The sequence below is a fragment of the Petaurus breviceps genome, unplaced genomic scaffold (assembly GCF_028583685.1).
Source record: "Petaurus breviceps papuanus isolate PSGF00001 unplaced genomic scaffold, PetGlider_PUasm1.0 90683, whole genome shotgun sequence".
NCBI classification, from domain to species: domain Eukaryota; kingdom Metazoa; phylum Chordata; class Mammalia; order Diprotodontia; family Petauridae; genus Petaurus; species Petaurus breviceps.
The window spans coordinates 166434-182266 of NW_027187308.1; the positions used below are offsets into that span (position 1 = coordinate 166434).

The window sequence follows — 15833 nt, forward strand, 5'->3', positions numbered from 1 at the left end:
CACTAGATTGTCCAAGCAGTCTCCATCCTGATATTTGAGTTTTAATGTTGACTAAAGCTAAACTCATATATATTGTAGAGATAGTGTGCTGTAGGAAAGAGTACTAGAAAGAAAATCAGTAAATAGGCTAGAATTGTGGTTCAGCTACAGACAACCTGTTTGATCTTGGACAGACTATTTACCTTATCTGAGCCTCAGGTTGGTGTTGTTTTTTTTTTTTGTCATCTGAGAGAATTAAACTTTTATTCTGTATTAAATGTCCAAAATTTGCTCCATCAGGCTTCAGACTATTGCATATAATGGAAATTATGCATACATTATAAAAATATTAATTGCATTTCCTCCTTAATGCATGTATGCAATCTTCTCTTTATAGAGGTTTATCTATTTTTTTCCATTGTTTACACCCTGGTGTGGTGGTGAGCAATATAATAAACTGCAAACGATAAAACCAACAACCTACAATTAAAAGAAAATAGAGATGTTCATATTTCTTACTCAAGCAAAGTGTTGTTTTAAAGGGAAAAAAAACCTTTAAAAATCTTCTAGATTTCTTACATTGCATGAGACTCAATATAAATTCAGTGGAACAGTTTTGCTAAGTGATATGAGTGCATTGTAACTGTTTCTGTGTTTATAATTAGCAAATAAAACCTCTTCTCCCCAATCTGATCTATAAAATCCCCCTAAATAAGAATGTAAGCCTATATGCTTTGTATTATCAAAATCACATTTAAGATTTTTTGTTTAGAAAATTATGCAAAATGAACTTGTGCTGAAGGTTCACACTGTTCAACCTACAAACCTGGATTATGTCATAGATCTTAGCTTCTTGAACCTTTCTTTAGGATCATTGATTTATTTATTACTGGAAGGGACTATGGAAGATAGCTAGTCCAGCATCTTTGTCTTACAGTGCCACTTGACATTGAGCCATGGATATCACCCCACATCCTCACATTAACTATAATGGTGTAGAACAGAGGTGGGGAACCTGTGGCCTGGAGGCCACATGTGGCCTTCTAGGTCCTTGGGTGTGGCCCTTTGACTGAGTTCACATTTTGTAGAACAGATCCTTTTATTAAGGAGATTTTTTTCTGTGCAGTTTTAATTCAGTCAGAGGGTCATACTTGAGGACCTAGAGGGCCACATGTGCCTTCAAGGCCTCAGGTTCCCAAGCCTGGTCTAGAATTTTTCTGCAGAAATTGGAAAGCTAATTGAATGTAATCTTGATGTCTGCAATTAATATATAGAATTTTCCAGCTAATTTCATTTCTTCATTTGTATTTTAAAGCCTTGGGGTTCCATCTTACGGAATTGGAATTTTTTAGCCGTGACACATCCTGGTTACATGGCATTTCTAACGTATGATGAAGTCAAAGCACGGTTACAGAAATACAGCACCAAACCTGGAAGGTGAGACGTCTTTATAGTTATGTTGTTTATTATTGCTTAATGATGCCCAATGAGCAGGGAGAACAAACAAAACAAAATTTTAAAAAATCCAACATTTTAATAATGCTTCCCTTTGGAACTCACATAACATGACAAGAAAGATCTGGGGCACTCCAAAAGAGTGGAAATGATGAGCCCAGTTGAAATATTTGAGTCCCAGAAGAGATGAGAGGGTGTGCTTAAACCAGGATTAAGGCTTTTCCAGTGGGTAAGATGAATTGCTTTTACTTTATTCAGGTACCTCTCTCATCAGGTCTTGCTTTTCTATTTTCTGTGCTGGTCATATGTATTTTCTATTTTTGGTACTTCCTAGAGTTAAATACATATTTATTAAGAATCATAGGCCTGAAGGGCGGCTAGGTGGCGCAGTAAGTAAGGCGCCAGCCCCGGAGTCAGGAGGACCCGAGTTTGGTTTTGGCCTCAGACACAACACCTACACAAAAAAAGTAGCTGTGTAACCTTGGGCAAGTTACTTAACCCCAATTTCCCCCCAAAAGAAAAAAAAAGAATCATAGGCCTTGGTGACGCAGTGAATAGAGCACCGGCCCTGGAGTCAGGTGAACCTAGGTTCAGATCCGGCTTTAGACACTTAACACAAAAGCTAGCCGTGTGACCTTGGGCAAGTCACTTAACCCCAATAGCCCTCCAAAAAGCAAAAAAAAAGAATCACAGGCCTTTCTAGATATAACATTCTTAGATATCATTGTAATTGCCTTAATTATCATTCTAGGAAAAAGAATGTGGTTCACACTCCAGGAAATTACCTAACTGTAATTTAGTGCTATCCAATAAAAGGATATAGTAGGAATTATGCAGTTTTGTGACATAGCCATCCAAGTATCCATTTGCCCTGATTCTAGGTTTTATTATCATAGTTTTCAGGAGAAAAATAGGAGCTGTCCAGCCAAATTCAGACTGTAGACTGCCCATGATTCGTCCACTCTCTTTCCTACCACCAACCTGGGCATGTATTCCTGTATGTTCAATCATAAATAAGCTACTTTTATACCTTTTGTGAATATTTCAGTCATGAGTGAGCCATATAAGAATGCACACCCAAGTTGAGACAATTTCTTTGGTGATTGTTAAGTGTACCTAAATATCTTCACCCACCCTGCTTCTGGGAAAAGGGACGAAGTCTAATTAGCTTGAATCAATCAATTATTTTCTGCTAGTCAGTGTGCAACTTGATTAAATTCAGAGTTCACAGCCACTATTATATAGTTAATTGCCTTGTAAAGTTATTTTTACAGTACTTGGTTCGTCAATAACCATTATATATCAGAAGATTTTTATTTTAGTTGGATGCATATAGGAAGTCAAGCTGTTTAAATGTATCCAACAAAATTAATTGACCCAATTTTGATCTGTTTAACAGGTCATAAAATTCCAATATAAAGAGTATGACGAGCGTGAAGGCAGCATATTTTGCTGTGTTCCATTCTGTAAAGTTGTAAAGAGAAATTGTCTGAAATTTTTAAAATAATTAAGACACTTAAAGCTTTGCTAATGTCTCCTGCAATGAAGAGTTAAGTTTAAGAGACTAGCCTTCTTCTTTGATTTATGTTACTGAAACAATTTTACTACTAAGGTGAAATATTAAGCTTGACAGGGTTAAATAGCTACTATGAACTCAAATATTTTAGCTACTCACTAATGTAATTCAGATATATTTTGGAGATTTTCTCCATAAAAAGGAAGAAAAATAGAATGGCCATAATAATTGCAATGTAAAGCATTTTAAAAAGCGGTTTACCTAATAAAATGGGAAAACCCTCACATATTACTTAAAAATTATAAGCAAGATATAGATCAAAATGAGGTTCTATATTGCTAAATGCATCTTTAGATGCTAATATGCAAACATATCTTAATTTTTGGTCTGAGAACCATAAATTACTCGAAAAACATAATTTAATTTTCTTCAGTGAAATAGGTAAATGAAAACTATCAGTGACTACTTATCAAGAAATGGGAATTTATAGCAGGTTACAAAACATGTAATAAAAGATTAAAATAAATCCCAGGACTTCTAAATTTGATTTATGTCAATACTGGAATTATTTTCTCTTTTATTCAGCTATATTTTCAGGTTGAGTTGCACTCGACTGGGACAGTGGGCCATTGGATATGTCACAGGAGATGGTAACATCTTACAGACCATACCTCACAATAAACCTTTATTTCAAGCCCTGATTGATGGTAGCAGGGAAGGATTGTAAGTATTAAATATTCTATTCTTAAAGGTATCAATCATTCTTTGTCATTTGTAAGATTGAAAATTAGAGAATGATTTTTAATGTATGAAGTCGGTGAAATAGTTTGATTATGGGAATCTTGGAGCACTGAGTAGCATTATTTACTTATGTTCTTGAAGAAAGTAGCCTTTGTTAAAATTCATTATGATCTTTTCATTATTTATCTCCCAAAAAAAGTTGACTAAATTAATTTGTTCAAAACGAATGTATTTTAGAATATGTAGAACTTAGTAACAAATTGAGAGACTTAATGTATATGTCTTTAAGAGAGAAGGGAGGCGGCTAGGTGGTACAGTGAATAGAGCACTGGCCCTGCAGTCAGGAGGACCTGGGTTCAAATCCAGCTTCAGATATACACACACACAGCAGAGAGAAAGAAGTTTTTACCTGAAATATTTTGAAAACAAATCTCAAAGTGGGATCCATCAAAAAAGTAGCTGTTTCACTCCACTTTTGCCATTACCTTTAGTATAGCTTAATATATTTTTCTCTTTCAAGTTTCTTGAAGTTTTTAAGTTTACATAGTTTATTTATAATTTATATTAGCAACTACCTCCTAGGGTTATTGTGAGGATCAAATGAGATAATAATTGTAAAGCACTTAGTACACACACACACACATACACACACATACAACATTTCTGTATACATACATACATATATACCTTGCAAACCATTCTCTCAGTATAAAAAGTGCACTATTATTTCTTAGTTTAATAAAGCTCTTAACTTGCCATAAAGCCCTTAGAATCTATTAGACTCCTTATCAGTGAAAATAGATACTCTATTCTTTCCATTTCAGTAATCACACATTTTTTTTTTCTTTTCTTCTATTTTACTTTTTCCTCTCTTGTTAATCTCTGTTGCAAGTTCTGTGATGAGTAACTCAGAGGGCATAGATGATCTGAGTTGCTCAGCAATGAATATGGATATGTCACCCAGCATGAAGCTGAGTTGTAGAAGAAAAAGTCATTAGTTAAATTCCTAGGTCAACCATGGAAAAGAAAAGGAATAAATAACAAGATTTAAGGGAAAAGGTTTATTTTGTCTATGATTTTAAGAGATAATTAGGATTAATCGGTATAGCAGTATTAATGAGCATCTAAAACTACTATTTGTATAGATTGACTATTTATATTTGTATTACTTATACATTTCCCTAGAGTGTGTTTAAGCAATTTTGTGTGCTATTAGTAGATATTATTGGCTATTTTTTCTATGACATTTATAAGAGATGATGGTCTCAGTGCTTATTAAACTAAGTCGTGACCCCACAGTTTGAGAAGTGCTGAAGAGGTCACGAGTGGAAAAAGTTTAAGAAATGGACTCAGTCTAGATCATAGGTTAGCAGGCTCAGTTTAGCTCATGGGACAAATCTGTCACTCCTTTTTTTGTATAGCCTGTGATTGAAAAAAATTTTTTTTTACCATTTTAAAATATAAACCTTATTTTAAAATGTAAAAACCATTCTTATCTTGCACTCATTAAAAAAAACAAACAAACAAAAGAGAGATAGGCCGCAGTTTCTCCACTGCTGGTCTAAATGAAACATAGATGGGATAATTTTGCCATAATATGTCATTTTCATAGCTGGTATCTGTAGCCAGGCTAATCTCATATTTAACTAGATGATACCCAGTAACAACCACTGGATTTTGCCATCTTTCAAAAACTAAGAATGTAAAATTACAACAATGTTATCAAAGTAGTCCAATGCAGTAGTTAAATTTAGAACATTCTAAATGATAAATTAAACAATAATCATTTCAAGACTATGGTGTAATGTATTTTTTCCCCTTCTTGTAACAAATTGCTATCTGTTTGTGACCAAATAGAACATAGTAACTGGATTTGGGTAGCACCTGTAAATGATTTTTACATTAGTGTTGTTTGTGTGTATGCACACATTTAAGTAAGGAGCTACGAAATGGTTTTGTAGAAGGTGTGCTGACCTTGGTCAGCAAAGAGCTGTATTCTTTTGCTTCTTCCGGCATCATGAGAACACAGGGAAGTTATTTTATTTAGCTTTTGGAGCCTCACTTTTCTTATTTGTAAAATGCAATAATGATATCTGGGGTATTTACCTTCTGGTGTTATTGTAAAGATCAAACAAGATAATTTATGTGGAATGCTTTAGAAACCTTAAAGCTATTATTAATATACGGGTATATATGTGATCATAAAATGTAAAGGAATTACAGGGGACGTGGTATCATTGGGTTTAGTTGCTTTTAGGAAGATAAATATGTAAAATATCCAGGATAGATGATATTTTATTTTAATGATCATAAGCAGGGATAGAAGCTCTACGAATACTTTGGCCAATTTCAACATATACCATTTTTCGCAAATATTGAAATGATTATTCTAAAGTCCAGCTGAGAGCTACCTTTATTATTGTTTTCCTCTTGTTTGATCCTTCACAGTCATGGAGAATAGTGAATCAGTTTCATTTCCATGTGCTTGAAGAGAGTAGCTTTCTTTCTCCCCTATAGGCTCACCAGCCCCAATTCCCTTAATATTTCCTCTGGAACTTAGTTTCCAAACCTTTAATTTTCCTTGTCACTCTTTTTCTGAATCCTTTCTAGGTTTTCCACATCCTTTTAAAAGTCTGATGACCAGAATGGGACACAATACCTTAATCAGGGTATAAAAGTAAAAAAATTACTCCCTAGCCCTTGCATGTCATCATTTTTATTACACCCCAGGATCATGTCAGCTTCCCTTCTCCCCCAAAATGGCACTGCATGGCTCACTCATTCAGATTGCAGTCAACTATGACCACTACCCCTAGGTCCTTATCTCGCCCAGCTCTTCCTGACCCATCCTATATTAGTATTGCTTGTACCTTTTCCCCACTGCACCCCCCAAAATTTTATTCAACAAGCATCTATTGAGTACTTACCTTGTACAAAGCCCTGTGATGGGTGAGGAGGGAGGCGGGATGGGACACAAAGAGGCGTAAGACACTGTTATTGCTGAGTTAACATGGAAACCAATTTGATGAGATACATGCAAATAAATACAATATAAAATAGAGTTTGAGTACATAAGGAAAACATGTTCTTAGGAGAGGTCAGAGGAGGGAAATCTTTCAATTCAGTCCAATAAGATTTGGATATTAGAGATACAAAGACAAAAATGAAAACATCCTTCCCGCACACTTTATGGAAGGAATGATATTGCCTTTCTGTTTTAAATGAAGTGGAATTAGGGAGGCGGATAGATTATTGCATGGAGAAAGAAAAAAGGATTCCAAGTAGAGGGAATGGAATATGCCAAAAGCACAGAGATGAGAAAATGTCTCTGGAAAGGGGAATGTCTCTGAGGCAAAACAGGTGGTGCATTTTAGCTGTTACAGTGGGGTATAAGACCATTATGCAGTATAATAACATACTGGAAAGTTAAATTGGAACCAGATTTTGGAGGGACTTAGACGTCAGGCTTAAAGAGTTTCAACTTTGTCTTCTGGGCAGGAGGGGCACATTAAAGGTTTTTTTTTTTTAGTAATATTGTGATTTGTTCTGCAGTGAGAAAATTAATCTGATAGTGCAATTAATCTGATAGTGCCTGGAACCTAGTAGGTGCTTAAAAATGTTTATTCATTGATACACTGACATTGGTTTTGAAGTGTAGAAAATGATAACAGAGCATTTGGAGACTTGCCATTGTCTGTTAGAAAGTGATAAGGGATACACTGTTACTACGGCTATGTCAGTGGAAACAACAAAAGCAAACAAAACAAAACTCAAATTCTAAATGGCGTGCATTGTAATTAAATTATACATGCCAATGGAGAAGTACATCCCCCTTCTTGTTTGCAGAGATGTAGAACTATGGGTGTGGAACATTATGTATAGGAAAATCTTAGTTGATATTTTAGTTTTTCTTAACTGCTTTTCCCTCTCTCCCCTTTGTTATTTTTGTTTGTTTTTGTTTTGTTTTTACAGTGGATGCCCATACTGCATAGGGGAGAAGGGAGGAATATATTTGGAAATGAAGGTGATATAGAAGCAAAGATTATTAACTGTTGTTGTTTTTTTTTTTTAGTAGAAAATAATGATAGCCTGAAATAGAGTAGGTGACAGCGAGTATAGAAGGAGAGACTGCCAAGTTACAGTGGGTGCAATTTGTTCTCAGTCACTTTCACTTGTTCCTATCAAAGTTTTTCCACTTTTTAAAGTTAATTTTTTTTCCCATCTTACCAGAGTTATTTTGGGGAAAAAATTCCCCATTTAAAGGATATTTTCAATTCTAGGTAATTTGCTGTGACCTCAAGATGTTGAATATTTTCTTAGCTCCTTCTATCAGGTCACTGACAAAGCTGTTCAAAAGACTGCCACCCCCCCCCCCCCCCCCCCCCACACACCCGCCATGGTACACTGCCAGGGGATTGTATTTGTAAGCTTTATATAGAAAAGAGAGGACATTCATTTCATTCAAAAGTATATGTATATGACCTTTTTTTCAGTGTAGCTTTCTGAGTTAGCAGGAAAATAATTTAGCAAGATGGGGTGACTTCAGTGATTCCCTACTACCTGGAAAATGAAGTCAAAGTTTAACCTTTGCTGCTTTGTAGGTTTTCCACAGTCTGGATTCCTGTTTTTCATAATAGAAGTAAGCATGATACTCAAAACTTTCGAATCACACATACATTAATATATGCAGTTAACTGAAACATAAAATCTTTCCTTTTCCTGAGGTCTTTTTAAAGAACATCAGTTTCTTAACCTTTAATGTTGGTAGAAAAAAAGTAAATCAAGGTAACAACCCATAATCAATTGAATCATTATCAGTAGTTAACTATGCATTTTTCAAATTTTTTTTTGTAAAAAGTCTATTTTTATATATTTGTCACTCCCACATGAACACAAAATAAATCCAGCATTAATTTTCTCCATATCTTAACATAGTAAAATATCATAATAAGACTACATTAACATTAATCAGACTTATCAAAAGAAAACAGTTGACCTTTTGGATTAAAACTTTCAGCTATGTAAAAGAAATACACTGTAATTCCTTGACAATAAATATGTTTTGTTGCTTCATTTCATTTCATGTCTGTTCAGTTACTAAAATTCGGACTGAGCCATAAGAGCAGGGAACTGTGCCTTATAGTCTTTGTATCCATCTTAGTGCCTAGCATAATCTGTACATAATAAGTACTCAATAAATATTTCTTGAATGAATGAGTGAATGAATGTTAAAGGGAAAAGGACTTTAAATATAGCAGAATTTGAGGGAAAGAAAGTAGAGAATTATTTGCCAGTGAACTTTGCATTGCTAGGGATCCAAGAAGAGAGAATTTTTATTAATGGGAATGTGTTGAAGGAAGAGGCCTTTGAACATTATATATTTGACAAATTTAGATTTAGGGACCAATAAATGTAGTTGTAAATAGTTCAACCTTTTTATTACTGTTAGATTCATAATAATTTTTATGTTTCAAAATTCAGCTATCTCTATCCTGATGGACGAAGTTATAATCCTGATCTGACGGGATTGTGTGAACCTACGCCACATGATCATATCAAAGTTACACAAGTATGTTTGATTTCAGATGCATGTATTTATAATTAGTGAACATATTTAATGGTTTATGTTTTATAGAAAATTAGTATGAATTTCAGAAGTGAGCTATCACTCTTGATATCCTGGCTAAAACACTAGATTCAATTCAGAGCTATTTTAAGTGGAATTTAAGAATGTATTTGAGAAAATTAGTCCGTTTTCTTCAAACTCTCAAGAACATTTTTTCTTCAGTGCTTATTCTACCTCTTTGGAATGGAATTGTTATGGAAACTTGTTTTCTTTTGGGTAGTAGTAGTAGTAGATTTGAATTTAAAAAAAAAATGAAATCCTGACTATTATAGGAGAATGGTGATAGAATATATAGAAGCATTTCAGGTCTTTTAGAGGTAATACCTTTAGAGAAGTAATTTAAAACAAAAAAACTATAGCTAGCCATTTGCTTTTTACTCCTTCCAGTAGAACATCTACTTTTTATTTCTTGTGCTCTTGATATCTCTACCTAGCATATATGTAAATCTAATGTAATCTGTGAACAGATTTGTGTGTGACATAAATTCTAATTTTTTTGCCCTTGTACTCTCTGTTTTCTGTAATTCCACTAAAGAACCTACAATATAGATGATAAAGATGATTTCTGAGAGCCTTAAAGAAGTTGTGAGAGAGAAAAAAGTTGGCTTTTATCATATATCTATATCTATATATATATATATATATATCTCAGGTCTCGAAAAATAGCTATTTTAAAACCCAAGTTGTTGTTTGAGACAGTAAAATTTGAACAAACTTCTTAAAGAAAAAATTGTCCTTTTGTACAATTTTATGGCTTTTAAAATTTTTTTTGCCAAAATTTTGTGATAATATTCTTAATTATTTTTTCTTTTAAATAAACCAATGGGCATTATTTCCTGGAGACAGCCCTTATTGAGTTATATATTCTATTCAGTTGTTTCATAATTTCTTTTGCTAAGTTTTCCTTAGGATGAAAGGGAATTTTCTTTAATCTTTCCATGATTTAAAATTTTTCTTTTGGATACGCATTATCAGTATTGTTAAATAATTATCACCTTGCTTGCTCTTTGATAATTTGTTGCCTTTATTAGCTGTTACCTGGCTCTTTTTCAGTTGGGTTGTACTTCTGTTCAACAAGGTTTTACACAGTTTTTTCACTTTTTTAATTTGTTGTATATCATATCTTCCAAATAAAACTATGAACTCCTTCAGCACAATGACAGTCTCTTAAGCAGAGAGATGGTTATTCTATTTTATTACTTATTATTTTATTATATAGTTATTATATTTTATACCTCACAGAACTTAGCATAATGATAGGTACATTGTAGTAAATATAAATTAAAGTAAGTCAAACTAGTATCTTGACTTATAATATATCACTCTGATTTCATTTTTTTTATTTCCAGTATTAATTCCTTTTCTATATTTCTTTTAAACTTATAAACCGATCCATACTAACTAAGTTCCTCTCAACAACTGAATATTTGAAAACATTTATTTGAGTTTCATCATACTAGAAAGCTTCAAGCCAGAAATAAGTAATGAGTCTAGATAAAAAAGCTCTTCTGGCCAACTTTTTTTTGATTACTTGATCACATTACATTTTTAGTGTATTTTCTTCTAATCTTAGAATCTCTGTTATTCTTGTTGTTCATCTTTTGTTTTCAAAATGGACCAATGACATCATGGGTGATAGCTTGACTTTCACGTGTATTAGATTTACATAAGGCAGTTGTGCAAAGTCCTTATCCTCTCCCTGAGTCATCTAAAGTTTAGTGACAAGGCAAAAGTTAAGTAACCAGCAATGGCCCAGGATGCAGTGAATGACCTTGGTGTCTTGGATGCTTGACCAAGCTCTAAACATTCCACAGTACCTACTTAACTGCCTTCATGACTACTGGAACAAATTGTTCTCATCCACTCATTCAGCTGGCTTTACATGCTTGCAGTAGACACCCCCCCTACTAACTCACTAAAAGGTTTGAGGCCTGTTGGTAACTCTCAGCCTGATTTAGCCCACTGGGGTTTACTGTGGTGTGGCCTCTGTGTATGCTACAGCTTCTTGGAGCCACTGGTGAGAATTGGGTGAAGGTACACACCAAAGACAGATGAGCAACCCTGAAAAGGGCTTGGCAAGCTCTCATACCAAAGGTGCTTGTCTTCCCTGAATACCATATACACCTGGCACATAGTAAGCACTATATAAATGCTAGCTTAAATTATTATTATCTTTTGAAGTAAAAATAGGGAAGGAGGAAATACTGTTTCAAATTTCATGGTTTAAAAAAAATGAGTATTAAAATAGTTTTGAGTATTATTTTCTTTAAGTGTTCAAAGAAAAAGGGGAAACAAATATTTATATAATTTGAGGCAGGATAAACCTAATCTATAATAGCTATAATTTTTAATATTTTGAAAAATGAGTATGACTTGATGCGAAAGGAATTGGATGTTTATAAACTAAGCACTGTGTTCACATTTAATTTAAAATAGATTTTTTTTTCTTAAGTCAGCATAACTGGTTAAGGTAAATTGATACCTATACAAAGGAAAAATGGGAAACGTTAAATAATCCATAGCAGTATAGGCTTTTAAAATGCTAATAAAGCTTAAATCTTTAAAAGCTATTATTTCATATAACCCAAATTATGGTCATCACATTTATGTGAGATCTTTGCAACATGTATTAAATAGCAAAGTAATCTTGTTGGTATCCTAGTGTGAGGTACTTTTGGTAAATACTATTTAAGAAAATTCTGTTTTAGTTGATTGTACTAGAAATGCATTAACTTTGACTCTGTCTCATTTCAGGAACAATATGAATTGTATTGTGAAATGGGCTCTACTTTCCAGCTTTGTAAAATCTGTGCAGAAAATGATAAAGATGTGAAGATTGAGCCTTGTGGGCACCTGATGTGTACTTCTTGTCTTACTGCATGGCAGGTATTGTCATGGTTTGACTCCCTAAAAAGAATTTAATTTTTTTTTTATCTTCTCACCTTAAGTATTCATTTATGTCCCAGCTTAGTTTTTTCACTTTTGACTTATTGTGCTTTCCCCCCTTAATGTGGCTGTTTTAATGATACTGATGATTATTGTTGCTTTTCCTAAGGAAAGGAGGTAGAGTTTAAAATATGGCATCACCAAATCAGTACCAAACATACAGTAGGTACTTGATAATGCTAGTAGCTAGGGACAATGATGGTGTACTCCTGAACTTAGCAATACTTATAATTACATTGACTTTGAACTACTTAAGGCAGCTCAGTGAAAGAATGTTTCTATTCCCAAGTATATTTTCTATAGAAAACAAAGGAATAGAAGCATCATTTTTAGTGATAATGTAGAAAACATTGAAAATGACTCTATCCTTAATAGTAACCGTTTTAGGGGAGGATGAGAAAGACAGAATTAAGCTCGTATTGTTTTAGCGTGAAGTTCTCAATGAGATCTGAGCTGATAGTTTGCAGAATAAGGATAATAATTGATAAGAAGCCTTTTCTCAGACACTTTATTGTCAAACACTTTTCTCAGACAATAAAAATAATATCCTTTCGTTTCTTCATTGTGGGGTATTTTTCATGTAGTATAGACTCCTGAACTGGAGAGACATTGAAGATCAAAGTTTATCCACCAATAGGTAGGACCTGTTCTATTTCCACTCCTTCCTGGAAATACTGAATGCTGAGCTGCCACTCACTCTGTATCCACCCTCCTTCTAGTTTGGAAGTTGATAGCTCCTCATCAGTTTGTGGACAGAATGTTTGCCACTGTTGCTACATGAGAATTTGGCTGCACAGAAGGCCTACTGTTGTTACACTGACTAGTATTGGGAAGCAACATTAAAGTAGAAGTCTGAAACAGGATAGTGGAATTTCTTTGATGATCAACCTTTACCATATATATCAGGGTAGTAAACTTTATATGTTTGCTTACGTACATAATTTAAATTATGTCTGTGAGTAAAGAGACAAAATTGATTTTATTTATTTTATTTTTCCTCTTTTAGGGAGGATAGTACTGGTACTTGAAAATGAGGAGCCTGAATATATTTTTTTAAAAAACTATAGATTTGTCAGTTGGTGACTTCATTGCTGCAAAAGATACCAGAGTTGTTCCCAGTTGTTATAACTGTGACATTGTTTTCTATGCTACTGTAACTCTGATATATTTCCATTAATTCTCCATCTGGTACAATTTATCTCCTAATTAATCATTTCCCAAGCCTCTCTGCTTTTTATTATTACTGGAGTAGTTTCATAAGAAAACATAAACTTGGTAAATTATTTACACTCAATAATCATTCTTTTCCCCTTCAAAGTACTGTTCCATATTATATTAGAAATTCAGGAAATTTGTAAACTCTGTCACTAAAAAGCAGATATTTGAGGAACAAATCCAGAAAAAAAGGTATAGAAGGATAAGAACCAGCTAAACATAGAATTATTTAGGAATAATTCAAAGTCGAACTATGAACTTTTTGTCCATTGACAGTTTATTTATTTTATTATAATATAATTTATTATGAAGAATATTATTTTAACATACCCCTCTTTCATGTTGAGATTTGTAACTAGTATACAAAGTCATGACTTGTCATTTTCTGAGTTGCTTATATAATAAGGTCAGTATAGACTTAAAATTGCAATATAGAATAAATGGAGGCACAGACTAAGGAGTAAGAATGGAATCCATTGGGGGAAGGAAAAAGCAAATGCGTATTAGAAAAAGAATTTATAATTCGTTTTAGCATCTAAGACTTGAAGGTACCTTAGTGATCATCCAGGCCAACTCTGATTTTAGAGATGAGGAAAGTGAGTCCCAAAGTGTTTCAGTGACTTGGCCAGGTGGTAAACCTGAGATATAAGCCAATGTTCTTAAATACAAATCCATTGTTTTTTTCATTATGCAACACTGACCTTTCTATTCTTGTAGTTCAGTCACCCAATTAATACCTACTAAGCTTTTCTATAAAACTGTATTAGACTTCTTATTCTAGTTGCCTTGAGAAATGTCCACCAGCTACATCTGCCCATTCTCTCATGGACTTGGTGTTTCTTTGATCTTCTTGGAAAGCTGTCATTACAAACTTAGGGACCTGTTCTCTGCTCCTCCCCCTCTCCCTTCTTTATGCTGAGTTTACTAAGTTGGATTATTTTCTTCAATCTTTTTTTACTTGCCACACTACTAAGTTATTTTTATCAAATCCTCCTTTTCTCCTTGAGTCATTACTGGCAGTACAAAAACTAAGACCAATCCTGTGGTATCCTAGAGACTCAACTTTTAGGGATTCCTTTGTGATATTAAAAGAGGTCACACTGAAATTGTCTCTGTCTCTTGAGGATATTGTTCTCCTTTTTCAATGTCAGAATCCCTAAGTGTTTATTAACTGAAAGAGTATTTAAGACAATATTCTAATTCCAGACCATTTCTTTTTTCTAATGATTTTCTACATGCAGTTTTTTATATTATGCAGTACTTATGCTTCCCCACCTGGCACTGGGGTTAGGGTGTTTTTCTGATCATTCTGTAAGTTCTTGATGTGAAACCTAGGTTTGTTTGCAGAAGTGTATGATTTAACTGAGTGACCAGGACGTGCTAATATGTCACAAATTTTAGTGGTGAATTGCCACGTTTTTTTTTTTTTAACTTTTTCTAACTCCTGGGGTGAACCTTCAAATTTGTGGATATAATTCAGATTAAGCCTCAGTAAAAATCCTGTATGTTTTGCCAAGAAACAAAATCAGTCGGAAACAGAGGAACAAGAATGGAAGACATAATGTTTTCTACCAAAGGACATTTATTAGCAAATCACTCTTCAGATGACAAATGCACACTAAGTTTTCCTCCCATTAGGTGATACACTTTCAGCTTAATCAAACTTTATTGCAAATTTAACTTTTGTATAATTAATGAGAAAATGAAGAAACATACTGTAGCAATGTCAGTTTTACAGGCTGCAAGTGGTTAGTGTTTAATTGCTGTCATGATGGCTCATTAGTCATGCCTCAGGAGAGGTTTCCTATACTTTTTTTCCCCCTCCAACTGAAACATCTGTGTTATTTAATAAATGGAATAAGCAGGCCTGAGTCTGCACAGAATACTAAGTGAGGTGTCAGATAATTTACCTCCCTAGAGACTCTATTTGATACCGTTTCATTTTGGATGCCTCATTTTGATTGAACTTTTGGCATGAGGAGCAGTAGAATTTGCTTCCATTCCCTCAGCTGAATCAAATAGTAAGAGACTTTTTTTTTCCCCAGTGATAATTTTTATCTGCTTTTCTCTAGTATCATGCTTATTATGGAGCAGTGGAAGCCCATGTCAGTATAGAACATGGAATGAGAATTTGTGCTTCAGTATTTTGCCTTCTATCAAGGAGAGTAATTCACAAACTGTTTACTTTGGAAGGTACCTTAAAATTTCCCCACACAGTAGAAATAGTTAGGTCTTTCTAAAAGGCATTTGCTTCCAAATGTTGAACACATATATTATTATTGAAAACTTTAACTCAATATAGAAAAAAAACCAACAAATTTCGGGTTTTGATTGTTGCTGTCTGTTTCTAAAATG

General features: G+C 33.8%; 1 protein-coding gene across 8 annotated transcripts in view; it reads left to right on the forward strand.

Annotated features, from left to right (window-relative positions):
• Positions 1–15833, forward strand: part of CBLB (Cbl proto-oncogene B) — a 226288-nt gene that overhangs the window by 125050 nt on the left and 85405 nt on the right. For all 8 annotated transcript variants that reach the window (XM_069065293.1, XM_069065296.1, XM_069065299.1 and 5 more), the window contains exons 6-9: positions 1295–1416; positions 3536–3673; positions 9173–9260; positions 12072–12203. In XM_069065293.1, coding sequence (XP_068921394.1) covers positions 1295–1416; positions 3536–3673; positions 9173–9260; positions 12072–12203 — 480 coding nt within the window. The remainder of the gene's footprint in view (positions 1–1294; positions 1417–3535; positions 3674–9172; positions 9261–12071; positions 12204–15833) is intronic.